Source organism: Musca vetustissima, unplaced genomic scaffold (genome assembly GCF_032173495.1).
Source record: "Musca vetustissima isolate MV318-11 ecotype Yass unplaced genomic scaffold, APGP_CSIRO_Mvet_v1 utg24669, whole genome shotgun sequence".
NCBI lineage: Eukaryota > Metazoa > Arthropoda > Insecta > Diptera > Muscidae > Musca > Musca vetustissima.
Genome location: NW_026879099.1, coordinates 169,649 through 187,912, shown reverse-complemented (window position 1 = coordinate 187,912; position 18,264 = coordinate 169,649). Strand labels below are relative to the sequence as shown.

General features: G+C 34.6%; 2 protein-coding genes across 2 annotated transcripts in view; one reads left to right on the top strand and one right to left on the bottom strand.

Moving 5' to 3' along the window:
- The window catches only part of LOC133323912 (myophilin), a 126,702-nt gene that overhangs the window by 40,393 nt on the left and 68,045 nt on the right, over positions 1-18,264 (top strand). The gene's annotated exons all lie outside the window — the stretch shown is intronic.
- LOC133323913 (adipokinetic hormone) lies at positions 12,204-12,525 on the bottom strand. Its single transcript, XM_061532818.1, has 2 exons — positions 12,319-12,525; positions 12,204-12,245 (listed from the first exon to the last, which is right to left on the bottom strand). The coding sequence occupies exons 1-2, from the start codon at positions 12,520-12,522 to the stop codon at positions 12,204-12,206; spliced, it is 246 nt and encodes an 81-aa protein (XP_061388802.1). The 5' UTR covers positions 12,523-12,525.

Here is an 18,264-nt window from a genome sequence, read left to right as displayed (position 1 = left end):
TCCAGCTCTATCCGTTCTCAAATAATCAAGTTGTACCAAATATAGTACTATTTAGTAAACATAAGTACTATGCTTCCATATCTCAATTTTATATTCCAATAGCAACCATTATCCCAAATTTTAGGTTTCCTGCTCTCTCCTTTCACCCAAATCCAAATTGTACCAAATCTAGTGCAGTTTAGTACTTTTCGTACACATAAATAGGAATTTGCAAAGATGTCACTATAGCTCAATCTTCAACAGTAATCTTAATTTCAAATTTCAGGATTTCAGCCCTATCCTTTTAAGCAAAATCCAAATTGTACTAAATTTGGTACTTTTTGTACCAATAAATAACTACCCCAATCCTACATTCAACAGTAATTTTTTCACAATTTGAAGACTCCAGCTCTATCTGTTCACCTAAATCCAACTTGCACCAAATTTAGTACTATTTAGTAATTTTCGTACACATACGTACGATTTTCTAAAGCTACTTCAATCTTGTTCTCCAATAGTAGTCTTGATTCCGATTTTCCGGATTCCATCACTATACACTCAACTAAATACAAATAGTACACATGTACGAATTTCTTAAAACATTCCCATACATCAACACCACTTCCCAACCTATATTCCATGTAAAATTGCAAGATTTTATCTATATTTGCTCAATATATATACAATTAGAACTAATTTTAGTAAAGTACTTTTTGTACATTTATAGGTGGAATTTCCAAAAACCCTTTTGTACATCTTTCTAACTTTCCATCAGTGACCCACATGCCAAATTTCAAAATTCTAGCTCTTCCAGTTCGTCTAATACAAAGGGTACCATATTTGGTACATTTTAGTACTTTTCGTACCCTTCTAGTTCGAATTTCCAAAAACCCAGCCTTATCTCACGCCTACATACCAACAGCAACCCTCACTGAAAATTTCAAGCTTCTAGCTTTATCCGTTTCGTCTGGGCGATGATCTGTCAGTCAGTCAGTCACTCACTCACTTAACACTAAGCTCTTTTATATATATATAGATATGATCCTGAGGCATTCACTCGAATGGCATCTCCTTTTATTTCATCATCTTTCTTTCCTAACATTTAAATCTTTAAATCTAATTGATAGCCGGTATTCATCTACATAGTTGTATTTTTGACAATTGTGTCATCTAAACAATTCCACAGCAGCTCGGCTAACCTAAAAGTTGTCACGTACTATTTATACTACTTACATTCTACTATATATAATATAATGCTAGCAAGAGCAACCCTAGGTGTCGAGCACCTTAGACAGGATTTAATTACTCCATCATAAGGTATTTGTATGATCTGACAGTTTTCAATATCGTTTTATACACATCGATCATTCGGAAGCCCTTAAGGTATTCGATAAGAAAACCTTCTGATCTCTAAATTTTTTTCGTATTTTGGGGGTTTTGAACACGTTTTCCAACAAATTATAAAGATGCCGTTCATTTTAGGTTATATCCTCATTTTCCTAGTGATATGGCTATAGACAAATATTTCAGGATTTCTTACGATAAAAAAAAAACAGAATATTTTCAATATGTATAATATTAAAGTTTTGGCATTGCCTTATATAAAAATCCCCACCAATTTTACATATTTTGATAGCCCTGATGCAATTTCCATCCGAAATGACGGTAATTTGTCGTTATGTGTTCGTGGTTTGTAAAAAACTGCTTCGCAGATTATAAAGATCTCATCATTATGTGCATTTTCAAGGTCCTTGACGAATTTTACAACCTAAATGTCTATAATATTGAAGACCGAAATTCTTTTGATCTTCTACAGGAGTGGCATCTATGAAATGGATGGCGCACTCTCCTGTTTCGATTTCAAGAAAGCCTGATATATCATCCGACGAACTGCCATATGGAAAGCATTTAACAATAAGGGAATAGACCAGAAAATAATCCGGATGAAATCACAGTCAATAAATAGTTACTCAATGAACGCATCTATCCGATTAACTGTCAAAGTGCATAGTTTCTACTTGAACTCGACGTGCAATGTTGCCAACAATGAGAACTATTACTAGATCAATTTTTTTGTATTTAAATTTGTCCTCGGCATGATGTCGAGTTTACTCCGAAGGGTTTTTGGCCGCTATATCGCCATGAACATTAAAAGTTTTTAATGTTAAATTCTATTTTCTCCAAAAACTTGATAAAAACATGAGTTTTATCAAATCCATATTTGCTAATGAAATCCACCGTGGATGTTGAATTTTGCATACTCCGATGTAAACTTATCTCATCCGTAATGTTTTGGCAGTGAAATAATACATGATCAACATTTTCCTCCTAACTGCATGTTTCACGTAAGGCTGATGAAACCGCTTTCTCCAGTGTAGCTTTACAGAAAGCATGATTTGTTAGGATTATATTGATTTGTTTGATCTCGTTTGGCTGTGGTTTTATCGAACCATGGCTGTTTTAAAGTGCCAGGAAAGATTGCAAAGAAGTGAAAGGAACTGGACATGCCACGGTCTTTATATTCTAAAGACCACGGTTATTTAGGTTATTTTTTATTCTTTTAAAACTGAGGTCGGGTCCTCCTCCAGCTAGTCCACTTTCTATTAAAATAGAAGGTATAAGACCATACACCATATGTATACACCGTCTGTGAATCCTTTGGATTACTGTTGTATAAAAACGAGATCTTCTTATAAACAATTTTCGCTCAAATTTGTATTCGATGATAAACTATTTTTCGTTTAGTCGGGTAGATAAAACACGTGGCAAGTTAAGCGACAGCTTAACACAGCGCCATTTTGTAATTTTTTTAAGCCCGTAGGCATGATTAACTCTTTAAAATGCGTCTTTCATGTGAGCCGTCCGAAGACGTACTGATAGATCAAATTTGACAGATGGTCGAATATAGAACAGATGTTTTTGTTCTGATCAAAGCTGCTAATGCATGGGAACTGTCATGGGGATGTTTTTATAAACATAACGTGTAGTCTCTCATGACATCCGTTGCATATATTGGTCTGTTCCCGTACTACAAGAATCTACTATTTTTTACTACGATAACACTTTTTTCCTTTATGTTATCGAAAAAAATAGTAAAAACTCGTAGATTCTTGCAGTACAGGAACATAATGTATGTCAAATTAATCTTCATGTCAGATCACACATATACCATATGATAGAGTAATGGAAGCCTTTAATATAAGACTTTGGAAATCTGAAGACTCAGTTAGGGACACCTAGGCTGCTCTTGCCATTAAAAAGTATCTTGTATAATTAATAGGTGACTGGATTGCCTGTAGTAGAAGTTTCTGGATGGACACTACTGTCAAAAATACAACAACATATGTAAATTATTACTAGACTTTAAGATTCAAATGTTACGGACAAAAAATGATGATATAAATAGGTACTTAGATTATGCGAATGATATTTGAATGCGCTCTAACAAGATATCAAACATGCAATAAATTTAGAAAATCTGGAGAGACTGACACTCAATATTGGACTTGAGATTAATATCGAGAAACTAACACCATGCAAACTAACTACACCAGCTACAAGGCCAAGCAATGGAATACGTCAAAACCTTTTGCTATCTGTAAGCGCGGTAAAAAGAACCTTCGTGAAGAAACGATCGCAATCAAGAGGCTAGGTGTTCAGTGAGATATTGAAACCCAAACTTTTCTTTAGATTGTAGTTTAAATTCTCACAGAACATTTGGTCCATCCAGCCGGATCACATTTTGAGAAGTACACTGATTAGATGTTAAATCGCTTCTCAAACAGTGAGAAACCCACATATATCCAGGAAACCTAAACCTTTGTATCTAACACATTAATAGTACGTTTACATTGTACTGGATTTATTAAATCTAAATTGTCAATTCCATAACATACATGCCAAATAAATTCCCCTTAAAGGAGGTTAACCGGGCAAATGTTATAATGTAAATGCCGTTTAATGGTTAAAAACGAACTCTCATTTGTTCTCCGCTCACACAAACTAAGTCTCAATTTAGGTCTGCACATCACTGTTCTAACACCATAGCTACAGGTATTCATAAACAAATGTCTCAGGATCATATGCAAAATATTCTGGCCCAACATCATAAGTAACGTAGAGCTGTGGAATAGATAAGTCTTAGGAAATGACCACACCCTAGGAAAAACTGTCCCTAGCATAACTAGAATGATGCTTGAATGGAATCCCCAATGGTGAAGAAATCGATGTCGACCTGGCGACGAACAATAACTGAAGAACTTAGACAAAATAAATTTATATGGGAAGATGTAGCCGAATAGAATGGCGATGTTATGCCCCCAAGAGGAGTAGGAGAACAAAAAATGAAAATGCAACTCTGTAGTGATGTCGTATTATGTCATATTTCCTTATAGTATTGCATGCATGATGCAATAATAAGGTGATGAATCAAAACAAAAACCTTTGTTTTTGTCTCGATTATCTGTCAAAATTTTCCATATAATATTTCAAATGGTTGGCAACACTGCACATCGAATTCAAGTAGAAATTTCCTACTTTGACAGTTAATCAAGACATCAGCTGCGCTAAATGGACTACCTATTCATTGTGCCATGATTGCATGTATCCGTAACGAAATGTGACATAATAAAATATCACTACAGAGTTTCATTTTCCTTTTTCTCTATTACTCCTTATGGTTGTTCTTATTATTTGAAGTTTTTTTAATTATGAAAATATTTCGGTTATTAAAATACAAATTTCAGAAAAAAATCAATAAATAGTTTACTCACATTTTACGAAAGACAATTTCACGAAATATATTATAATAAATAATTCCAACAATTTATTCACAACAATATTTCGTAATTTAGGCATTTTCTCGAAGTACAACTTGCCGTAAAATTTATTTCTTTTATTTTACCAACTCTAACAAACTTTTTTAAATCTTTCTGAACAACCAACTGACCGACAATAACAAACAAAATGAAAACGATAGAATTTTTGACGATTCGGAAATAATATTTTCACACACCGCTTGGTGAAAAAGCCCCAAAATAAATCAAATGTTTTTTAAATGATTTAATTATTATTGTTATAAACAATTTTAATATTTAATTGATTTTCAAAATTAAAATCTAAAGTGCTGGGAGTGTGTGGAGAGGCAGCATCATTATCAGTTACCGGCACTGACCATGTGAAAACGTGTAAAAATTTGTTTGAACTGTCCCACACATACACACACTCGCATACATATATTCTCGTATACTAATACAATAGATAAAGTTAATTTAATTTAGTTTTTATATTTTACACAAAGTCAATTGATCTTAAATGTGTTTTAACTGTTATAGGGTTATACAGATGGAGTTATATATTGATGCGGAACAAATGTCCTCAGAATGCACCAATTATCCTGCTAGCGACAAGGAGGCTTTCAACAGCCTTCAGGGATGACAGAACGGCTATCACATTTAACGACGTAACTGTGACAGACCCGAAGAGGTGCGCGAGATATTTTAACCGACAATTCACAGAGCACCCCGAGGGTGATAGTTCGAAATAGAGTCGCATAAGGGCACTGCGAGTCGAGAAGGTACCAACACAATTTACTAAGGAGTACGTTGCAGATAATACAATAGATATAGTTAATTTAATTTAGTTTTTATATTTTACACAAAGTCAATTGACCTTAAATGTGTTTTAACTGTTATAGGGTTATACAGATGTAGTTATATATTGATGCGGAACAAAGAAATAATTGCATTTTTTTGCTGGAATGTCCTCAGAATGCACCAATTATCCTACTAGCGACAAGAAGGCTTTCAACAGCCTTCAGGGATGGCAGAACGGCTATCACATTTAACGACGTAACTGTGGCAGACCCGAAGAGGTGCGCGAGATATTTTAACCGGCAATTCACAGAGCACCCCGGGAGTGATAGGGCGAAATGGAGTGGCATAAGGGCACTACGAGTCGAGAAGGTACCAACACAATTTACTAAGGAGGACGTTGCAGATGTCATCCAAATCGTTCGGTCCGGACGGAATATCCATGGTAACACTGAAGCAGCTGGATGAACCCGCAGTTGAGTATCTAACATCAGCCCTCAACTTGTCGTTACCCTCCCACATAGTTCCTGAAGCCTGGAAAATAGGCAGGGTGGTCCCGCTACTGAAGCCTGGCAAGAATGCCAACTGAGGTGAATCGTACAGGACAATCTCACTCTTGTTGCTAGTAACAAAGACACTTGAAGCGTTACTCCTCCCATCGCTGAGAAGCAATTTTCCAGTTGCCCAACATTAACATGGATTCCGCAAGATGCCTAGCACAATAACAACATTACACGACATTTCCACACGTATTAACAGATGACTTAACCAAAACAGGCCGTGCAACCGAACAGTTGTGGTGGCACTTGACCTATCGAGGACCGTCAACCATGCCAAACTGTTCAAAGGCATCGAGAAGACAAATCTCCGACCGTCTTTGATGCGTTGAATAATCAACTATATGTGTGGGCGCCAGTCGTTTGTGGAATTCAGAAACAGGAGTCTAGTAATGTTGGCGGAAGATTGTTCGATCATGGCGTCGGATCCCATTATTGATCACATATCGCTCATTTGCTGCAAGACAGACATAACTCAAAAAAAAACTACTTTGCAGAAAATGCGTTTACAGTTTTCGATTTACACACACTTTATATGGGGCAGAGGAACTTCTACAGCTTCTCAATTAGAGTGTGTAAGAGATATTCATATGAATTTTCTACATAACATGAGGTATATTATAGCGAACAATCGTACATCATTAACACGAAAATCACGTCTTTTGAGTTATGCCAGTATCGCAGCAAATGAGCGATATGTGAGAGGTTAAACTTCTACATAGCTGATCTTGTAAAATTCTTCCATCTGAGGAATATGAAAATATCCGCCACAAAACCAGCCACACTGTTCCCCACATGGACGGCTGAGATAAAGCTCCCACTTGTGATATTGGTCGATGAAGAACCGATTTCGACCACTAACTACACCAAGATACTTGGAGTAACGTTCGACAGCCTTTTCAAGTAGTCGTGTCGTGCGCAAGCTGCTGCTTTATGCCATAAGCTGAGAAGTAAGAACAAGGTCCTCAAGTCGCTAACCGGCAGTACTTGGGGCGCTGCCAAAGAAACCTTGTTGACCTCTTATACAGCAATAGGCCTGTCAGAGTTAAGCTATGCGGCGCCAGTGTGGTTTGTGAATGTAAGTGATACGCAGTGGAAGAATATCCAACCCTGCCAGAATGCTGCACTGAGAACTGCAACAGGGTGTCTCTTCATAACTCCAATGGATCATCTTCATAAGGAGACGAAGATCTTACCAGTCCATCGACACAATTATATGTTCTCGATGTAGTACTTGCTTGGGTGCTATCGTCAGGAACACCCCTGCCATAGTCTTATTGACAGGACTCCCCCGCCAGGAAAGATCTTCATGATCTATAGAGGGAGAACCAAAGATATAAACGTGAACACCTAGATCAAGAAGCCTATCAAGCAAGTCTGAATGGTACTCACACGGACGCAGTCGTTCAGCCAGTAGATCAATATCGTGTGAACACCATAATCGGAGACCACCCCCCATCCATCGCAGTAGCACTCCAGACAACCACAAGTAGTCTTAGCTTAGGATGGTGCAACCACCTCAATTCCTATTGGGCAAGAATTGACGGCTGGATACCTAACACATGGACAGCTAAGTCGACTCACCTATCGTCGAATTCGACATGGACGCAACCCGTTCAAGTTGCAACATTCTTGAATTTAGAGGTATAAGAAGCAGAACCACAGTTCATCAGTGACCTTTGCTTAACGTTGATTAATTTTTTTCTATCATGGCATCAATTACGCCAAAATCGCTGTGTGCAAAGTGTTTTAAACCTTTAAATGCTGAAAAATATATAAGGTGTAACATTTGTGGTTGCCGGTTTCATTATATCTGCACTGAAATTGTTGATGTAAATATATTTGAAGTTATTAAAAAAACTAAAAATATATTTTATAATTGCAATGAATGCATAACAATCTCGAGAGAATTGGTTTCTTCCGTGTCTATGCTCTCAATTGAAGTTAGAGAGCTTAAGAAAATGCTGGTTGATTTAATTTCCCAATTTGATGTTTTAAAAGGAGCTGAAAGTCATAATCTCAATACCGGTTTGTCTAGTTCTGCTGCTCTTGGCATGATTAGTCGAGCGTCTCTCTCAGATAATCATCATTTATCTAATATCTCACCACTTGGTGTTGTTGCTGCTAATGCTGATCCCGTTTCCATAGAAGCCTCTCATTTATCTGTTGTGAATGCTGGTTTTAGCAACACAAGCAATGCAGTTAATGAGTCTGTTATTGTTGCAGATGCTCCAAACAGAGAAGCTTCACAATTATCTACCAATAATGTTATGCGTGATGGTATTGCTGATACTGCAGTCTGCGGTGAGCGCATTAGTTTATCAGCTGGTGCCTCTCCCCATGGTCTCTCGTCTTTAAATCATAACCCAACGAACAATGTTGATGGGGTTAGAAATATAAGTAATGTTAAACATAAAAAAGCGGTTTTTGGTCAAAATTCAAGTAACGAGTTGGATGTCGTAGTACATAAAAAATGGATTCATTTATCATCGTTTAAACCTACTGTTGTTGCTGAAGATATAATAGCCTACGTTGAAAAGCACTCTAGTATAACTAGAAATCATTTAACGTGTTATAAGCTTGTTAAAAGCGATGCAAACCTTGATGAACTGAGAAGTGTTAATTTCAAATTGGGCGTTACAGCTGATTTCTACAATGAAATTTTTAAGCCGATGTTATGGCCATCGAATGTGAGAGTGCGGCCATTTCATAATTTTCCCAGGGTCCAACAGGAGCAACCTCCAGCTTAATCAACCATAGCCTTTCCTCTCTTAAAATATATTATCAAAATATGTCTGGTATACGAACTAAATCTTCTGATATTTTTATGGAAACATCACAATGTAATTATGATGTCATTGTTTTTGTGGAAACGTGGCTTAATCCTGATTTTTATGATGGTGAATTTTTTGATACCAAGCTGTATAAATTGTACCGTAAAGATCGAGACATAGCTAAAACTGGATGTTCTCGTGGTGGTGGTGTGCTTATAGCTATTAATCTATGTTTTAATTCCGTATTAATTAATTTGCCAAATAATGACAGTTTATTGGACCAACTTTGCGTACGTATCATCGGTGCTACTAATTCAATTTATATTCTTGCTTCGTATATTCCACCTAAATCGCCAACAAGTCTTTATGATGCACATATCCAAAATATTGTTGATATTGTTCCAGAATCTGAAAATGATGGCTGTTTTATTGCGGGTGACTTTAATCTATGTAAATTAGTTTGGTTCTCATACCCTAATTCATCCTTTATGTATGCTAATAATGTTAATTTATCGCATGAAATTAATTTTATTGATTCTATGCTTAGTCTTGATTTAGTCCAAGTGAATTGCTTTCCAAATTATTTAAATAGATATTTGGATTTAATATATTTAAGTAAGAATATTAACTTCAAAATAGAATTATCAGATCATCCAATAGGTAACGTTGATTTAAATCATGTTGCGCTTGTTGTAACCATTGAATTTTACAGTTTTAGTTCTAATATAATTGATAACTCACATTTTGATTTTAAGAGATGTGATTTCAATATTCTAAATGAAATTATTCAAAGTTGTAACTGGGAAAGTTTATTCATAAATAAGTCCATAGATGAATGTTTCGATATTTTTCTTGTTAATATAAAGCGAATATGTTCTGAGCATGTGCCTACATTGAATCCTATTAAGTATAAAATACCATGGTATACCCCAGGTTTAAAAAAACTAAAGAACCTCAGGAACAAATTTTACAAACTCTATAAATCCACAAATTCGTTTGAAAATCATAATAAATATAAGCACTACAGCAGAGAATTTACATTCCTTAATAAGTTTTTGTACAAACAATATATTCTTGATTTTGAATCTAAAATTAATAATAATCCAAAGGCATTTCGGTCTTTTATTAAACAAAAGAAATCGTCCAGTGATTTTCCAATACCAATGGTGCTTGATTGTAAATATGCAACATCTTTCAAAGATATTGCTGAATATTTTGCTTCATTTTTTAAATCCAATTTGGTCCCAACTGATGTTGCAGATAACAACATTTCGTTGGATTTTGTTAAGGAAGTCATAAATATGGGTTCTATTAAATTAAATGAAACAGACGTATTACGTGGTTTTGAAATGTTGAAAGATTCAACTAAAATTGACATTGATGGAATTTCGCCTTATTTCTTAAAACAGTGCAGTAAATCCATTTGTTTTCCCTTAGCTCATATTTTTAATCTCTCTTTATCTAAAGGTTTATTTATAGATAGATGGAAGATTTCTTCAGTTACCCCTGTTTATAAAACTGGTGCTAAGAATGATATAAAAAACTATAGACCTATATCAAAATTATCCAGTGTTTCCAAGCTTTTCGAACATATTAAATTTAATTTCCTTTTTAACTCAGTTCATTCATTTCTATTAGTTTCTCAGCATGGTTTCATAAGAAATAGATCAACGGTGACAAATCTTCTTCTTTTTACAAATTATTGTATTTCCAATTTTGAGGATGGATATCAAGTCGATGCTATCTACTTTGATCTTTGTAAAGCATTTGACAGAGTTTCACACAAAATTTTATTGGCAAAGTTGCATAAAATAGGTATTCATTCTTCTTTTCTATTATGGATTGAGTCATATCTTACTAATAGGCTTTGTTTTGTTAATGTTGAAAGTTTTAATTCTGACTACTACGTTGCCACTTCTGGTATACCACAGGGTAGTAATTTAGGCCCCCTATTTTTTATATTATTTATAAATGATATTGATTCTTGTTTTCTTTTTGGGAAATTTCTTCTATACGCGGATGATATTAAATTATTTGCAAAAATTTCCAGTTTTCAGGATTCTAAATTATTACAAGCTGATATAAATCGATTATTTTCTTGGAGTCAATTAAACAAATTGGATTTCAACATTTCTAAGTGTGTTCACCTACCATTTAGTAGGCGTTTACAAAAAATTGATACTCAGTATCAAATTAATAATATTTTATTGTCAAAAGTATATACTAAACTTGACCTTGGGGTTGTTTTTGATTATGAACTTTCATTCAAATATCATATTGATTATATTATGCCTAGAGCTTATTCGGCTTTAGCATTTTTAAAACGCAATTGTAAAGAATTTTCCGATCCATATACTCGTAAATTATTATTTACAACTTTTGTTCGATCTAAGCTTGATTATGCGTCAATAGTATGGAATCCATATTATGCTGTGCACGTTAATCGCTTGGAAAGGCTACAAAAAAAGTTTATCTATTTTGCTTTATATTCATTAAAGTTTTCCTTACCTCTGCCATCTTATGAATCTAGGTGTAAACTTATACATCTGGATTTATTGAGTGATCGTAGATCTAAAATGTCTATTATTTTTCTTTATAAATTGGTTTGTGGATATATAGATTGTCCTGATTTGCTTCGGTTAATTGGATTCAAAGTACCGGCAAGACCCCTTAGATTTGTTGAATATTTTCATGTAAAAACACATAATAGTAACTATGCCCAAAATGCTTAACCAATTCAATTTAATAAATATAGAATTAAGTTTGGATTTTACTTATACTTAAGATAATTTAAAGAATTATTAGATTTACACTTTATCTCATAATAATCTAGTCTGTAAGGATTTATACTTCCATAGACTGAAATAAATAGAAAAAAATAGAAATAAAATAGAACCATAGGGTCTCCATATGGTATCCTTATAGAAGTCCTTGTGGGTAGTAATCTGTGGCTAGTAATCTTCCCAAAGAAGAACTCGTGGTCTTTTGATCTTCTCTAGGAAGAACTTCTGGTTTTCTATGAGAAAACCATCAGGAACTCTATAAGAATATATTCTTCACATAAATAATTCAAATAAATTTGTGTATGTATATTTTGAATATTAGCCGACTATCCTTTTATTTGATTTTTTTTCATTATATAATACATTTTTTTTAAGTTTTAGAACAAGAACATACATTGCATTAATGTTTGGCACACATATATTGGATTATGTATATATCATTATCTATTTATGTATAAGTAAGTAAAATAATTTCATTAAATTGAAGATTTCGTTTTGATATTCATCCAGATTCTATAATTATTCACGATGTTTACAATCCAAAAACAGTTGGGCTTGATTCTGCAAATAGATAATAACAACAATTAGAAATATTTATATAGAATATAAATTATTATAATCGTCATCAACTAACCTGAACAAATTTAAAGATATCCAAAAGCATTTCATTTGGTGTTTTGCAATTACCCGGTTGATTATCGAAAAACGATGCGCTCAACGGTCCAGATCGTTTACCCCAGTCGGGTGAAAATGTTAGCTGGCACTGGACACAGGTTGCCGCCAATAAAAGCAAAAGGACAGCTGCAGTTGGTAAGATAGCTTGACGTACTGAATTCATGTTGACTTCTGTTATGATGTCCTTTGGTTGCTTCGCGTTTTTATACTTTGAGAGATGCCGGACGAATCAACTTCGATCTGCTATGTAAAATCCAAATAAATTGCGTGCGTATATGGTAGCACACTTTTATGGTATCCTTTAATTAATTTCCAATGTTTATAGGGAAAGAAGTGGATACCATATTAATGTGTGTATGCACATACATATGTATATTTTTTTGTTAACCAATCTTTAGATTTTGCGGAATTTTCCGTGATTGGAAACAGGAATTATCGGGAGAAAGGGAGAGAGGAGAAATGTATTTTCAGAAGAAAGACCAGAAAAAACGTGAGCGGGAAAAAATGGAGATGTACAGGAATCAAAACGAAGTTCGGAAATTTTACCAACGAGTAAAACACCAAACCGAAGACTTTGGTGCAGGCACATCTTCCTTTAGAGATGAAGAAGAAAACCTGGCGACAGATACAGACAGCATGCTGAGAATCTGGAAGGTGTATTTTGAAAAAACTTCTGGTATAAAATAGTAGCGGTGAAGAGGATACCCCAAAACCAATAATAGATGACAGTATAGAGTGTATACCACCTAGCCAAGATGAGGTCAGAATAGCATTAATAAATCGGCTGAAGAATAATAAAGCATGGCTTACCAGGCGAACTATTTAAGACTGATGGTCAGATGCTGGTCAGTAACATGCACCAGCTGATGCGTACAATTTGGCTAGAGGAATGCATGCCTAATGATGGGAACCTCAACATCCTGTGTCCCGTGCAAAAAAAGGAGACAAGACGATATGTGCCAACTATAGAGGAATAAGTCTCCTTCCCATCGCATATAAAGTGATATCCAGCGTGCTGTGTGAGCGACTGAAGACAATGGTCCATGACATTATTGGATCATACCAATGCATTCGACAGCCCTATCCGTTCAGAGGTGTTTAAAGTCATGTCTACGTTTGGCATTTCTGCAAAATTAATTCGGCTATGCTGAATAACTTTAACTGGCACAAGATCCGTTCAGAGGTGTTTAAAGTCATGTCTACGTTTGGCATTTCTGCAAAATTAATTCGGCTATGCTGAATAACTTTAACAGGCACAAGATACCGAATGAGGTGACAGTTTGTCGTGTGACTTTTTTAAGATCCTGCTGGAAAATGTCATACGAGAGGCACTCTGTACACCAAACAACACATGTTACTTGTCTACATCGATGACATCGACATAATGGGTCGAAAGTTGAGAGCAGTAACAGCCACCTTTGAACCAATTGAGAAGGATCCTGCCAAAGTGGTCTTGGCAGTAAACGGCGAGAAGACCAAGCTGATGGTATCAACGCGAAGACGTCCAGTAGACTCGGACTAACTGTGGAACTTGGGAACTACAGCTTCAAGGTAGATAAAGATTTTATATCGCCTGGCCACCTGCCGCCAGACCAAAATCACACTTTACAAGATACTGATATTACCCGTGCTGTTAGATGGATCTGAAGCATGGGTACTTACGCAAGCAGATGAGGCAGAGATATATTCTCAAAAAGATCTATTGGCCGATCTGTGTTGAAGCTGAATATGGCCGTCGAATGAACCATGAGTCTATTCTCCGACATCGACATTGTTAGACGTTGGCTAGGTCATGTTGTGAGAATGGATGAAGATGTCCCAGCTCAAAAGGCATATAAAAGCGAACCAGCTGATGGTTCACGCAAAAGGGGAAGGCCACGAATTAGATGGAAAGATCAAGTGGAAGTCAACATTGGTGAACATGGTTTTCAAATTGGAAAAACTGCGCAAAAACCGACGGGCTTGGAAATCTTTTTTAAGCTTGGCTTATGGAACGAAGGTTCTGTCAGAAGCCAGCTAAGTAAGTAAGAAAACAGTAATGAACTCAATTTATTAATTTACTTTTTAATTTGTTTATAAAAATGGGTGCATTTAGTTCGAAATATTGGACTAGGTCCTACTATATTCCGTAAATGGGAACGACCTTTGTAAGAGGGATATTTCCTGCAAAAAAAAAACATTATGAACTAGTAATGCCAAATTAAACCATCTTCGGTTGGAAAATACACCTTGAACCGTGAAAATACCAAAATAATCATTGGGCGCCAAATTTCTCACATGGCGTACCGAATTGGGTACGAACAAAGGTATGTCAAGTTCTATTGAAATCGGGTCAGATTTTGATATAGTTCCCATATGTAGGTTCGTCCGATTTTCTGTAAATGCTGCACCAAACTTATCACCTTTGTCTGATTGAGACGAATTGAGTGTAGAATCAAGTATGAAAAGTTTTGTTGAAATCACTTCAGATATGCATATAGCTCCCATATATAGTTTCGTCCGATTTTCTATAAATCACACACCAAAAACCCTACTTGTATTCGATTTACACGACATTTTACCTATCTTACCGAATTGAGTCCAGAATTACGTGTGTTAAGTTTTATTCAAATCGCTTGAGATTTGCATATGGCTCCAGTGTTAGGTTCTTTCGACTTACACGAAATTTAGGATAATATACTGCATTAGGCCTAGAATGACGTGTATAAAGTTTTATCGAAGTCGGTTAAGATTTACATATTACCCCCACATATATTTCAAGCCGATTTCATTTAAATGATGCACCGAATATACAAAGTTTTTTCGTTTGCAATACACTTTTGCACAATGTACCTAATTGAACCTACCATAATGTGTATTAACTTTCGTTCAAATCGATTTCGATATAGGTTTATATATTTTTTGTTCGATTTTAAGCAAATTGGGCGCCAAATTTCCATTTGAATGATTTGGAAAATGAGGCTGTGCGAAGGAATGTAAGGAAGTGTCTAAGTTGTTCAGAAGGATATGCCGTAAAAAGGTTTTTAGAATGGCGACTGTGACTCAAACCCTCTCCAGGCATCAAACCTAACTCGTAAAAAAATCTCAAGGAAGGCAACTGGGACTGAACCCCTTTTAAAGCATCAAATGTAAAAATAAGGGTTAATCACATGCACATAACTGCGAAATTGAGTTCAGTAATCTTTAATCCATCAGGACCTTTCAGAGAGACCCTTAATGACGCTCGATCTTTGGTAGCATCTACCAGTGCGAAGAAAGACAAAGATTTGTCGAGGTCGTCTAGAAGGAGAGCCCGTAAGGCGATTGTGAGGCAAACCCTTATCCAAACATTAAACCCAACACACCAAAACAAATCAACCAATTGTTTCTCTCCCAAAATCCAGAAACAGGGATATAGCAATAACCACCTAAGAGGCCGTACCCGCAGCAGGAAGTACTCACGACAGCAGTGTCGACTTCAACGGCGTCTGTAACTCTGAGGATTAAGCCTCCAACACAACTTATGGCTGTGAAGAAGTTATGGTCCCCTATTGATCGACAATGAACAATGAAAAATCCCACTCAGTCACTTATACTGAAACAAACTGTTAAGGATGTAAATTAGAAACAAAGGTCCCAGATATCTGCCAGGGGTTCCCCATGACCGAAGTGTGGCAATTATTGGCCGAGCCGTGTGATGACCAATTTCTTTAATTGGCTGTCGACGATATACCGTGTGGAATGGTGTCTTCAAAGTGGATTCAATAACCTTTTTTATGGGACCGGAAAAATACACTGACACACAACATTAGTTAGAAAAAGTTAAGAAGACTTTAATATCGGCCGGGCCGAATTTTTTAATCCCTATCACCTTGAGATGGAAATTTAAATAAATAGCGGGTTATGCCATGGTAAATTTTTGGTAGAAAGATTTGGCATCCAATAGGAACCAAATTAGAGCCAATTCGGTTAAAAACGCGACCCAAATCCCCAAAATACCGAATAATAGGGGTAACGTATATTGGGGGCTATCCTAAAAAGTAGACAGATATCCATAATCATAAAAAGTGGACCAATATTGATAATTTTTGGTAGCAGAATTTGCTACTCAATTAGAATTCAAAATACTAAATTATAGCCAATTTGACTGAAAAACATACCCAAACTCCAAACCAACATTGAGAATTTTTGATAGAATAATTTCCCACCCAATTAGAATTCCAAACAATAAATGATAGCTAATGTGATTGAAAAACATGCCCAAACTCTCCGAAAATACCGAATAATAGGGGGTAGGGTTATATGGGAGTTATTTTGAAAAGTGGACCTATTGTTTTTGGTTGTCTACGCAATGGGAACTCAATGTATCAAATTCGGTTTAAAAACGTGCTAAAAATACCCAAAATACCGAATATAAGTTCCATTATATGTGGGCTCTACCAAAACGTGGACCGATATATCACATTTTCAGTATCAAATATCCTAGACGTAGTAAAAATGTACGTGCAAAATTTCGAAACTCTATTTTAAATATTGCAAGCTATATAGTGATTTCAACAGAAGGACGGACTGATGTGGTGGGGTCTCCGGTGACTAGTTCGAGGTATTACAAACGAAACGAATAAATTTAATTCACACACCAAATACTCCAAAATACGTCTATATGAGGTGGCATGACCTGGCATGAAAAAATATGTTCATTATAAAAAAAAGGAAAACAGCTATGCAGCTTAAGGTTTGTTATTTATGTTATTACACTTTATTAGTTAAATTTATTTATTTTCTCTTAATATCCCAAATCGAATACAATAACAAAAAATATTGAATTTCACATGTTCGGCGGCAATATGGAAAATGTTTTGTCATATGTAAATATTCATCATGTTTATGCACAAAAATACATACATATATAGATGTAATAACAATTTGTAATGCTAAACAAATTAAATACTTGTATAGTCGATAATAAAATTGTAAGTTGTTGTTGTTGTTTCTTTTTTATATATTCCAAATATTTTGGCAATTGATGATTCTTGGCTTAAAAAAAAAACAAAAAAAATAAAAATTTATGCTAATACACATTAAATGTTACATATATATATAATATTTTATATAAATTATTATTATTTGTAATAAAAAAATTATTGGATAAAAATATGATGTTTGTTTTTTTAATTAATTCATTAATTAATTATTGTTTCTGGTTTTGTGCATAATTTCATTTCGTGCTATATATCGAGGCACTTTTGTTAATACAGTTTTGTTTTTTTATAATAAGAAATGTATATACATATATACGGTTTTTTGTTTTTTTTTCTTTTTGGTTTTCTATATTAAGCAAAACAATTACACAAGCCAATCTTTTGAGAAATAAAAAAAACACAAGGTATAAAACGTAAAAAAAGAGATTTCAAAAATAATTAAATTTTAATTTTTAATAAAACAAAAAAGTAAAAAAAAACATGGACATAGTCTGTTTGCTACTTTCACAACTAAGAGAATAAATGAATGCAGCATTGAGCAAAATATTTTAAATGGAACAGATTCAGGTGAGATACTTAACACAAAAATAAATGACATATTTTTTCACTCACTGTACATTACAAATATTAGTTGCAATAATAAAAAAAAAATATGATTTAATAAAAATTGTTTACAAAAAGAATTTAAATTAGTTCAAACATGTCTTCCTTGTGTTTTTTAACTTTCTCAAGCCACACATTTCTATCTGTTAATATAGCCGTTATACAATACTAATTAAAAAATAATAATAAATTAATAAATTTCAGCTTTTAGTTGTTTTGTGTTTGATTTGATTTGAACGTTAAACATTTACGTAGTATAAAATTGTTTGTTTCTAAATTTGTTTAGAAAACAATCGTTGGTTATAATGGTTTTTACTTTGAGTATAGATTCGATTATAATT

Excerpts from the sequence above, each read along its gene's own strand:
- LOC133323913 (XM_061532818.1), bottom strand. The coding sequence starts at position 12,522 with ATGAATTCAGTACGTCAAGCTATCTTACCAACTGCAGCTGTCCTTTTG. Across the intron at positions 12,246-12,318 it reads ATATCTTTAAATTTGTTCAG|AATCAAGCCCAACTGTTTTT; the intron begins GTTAGTTGATGA and ends ATCTATTTGCAG.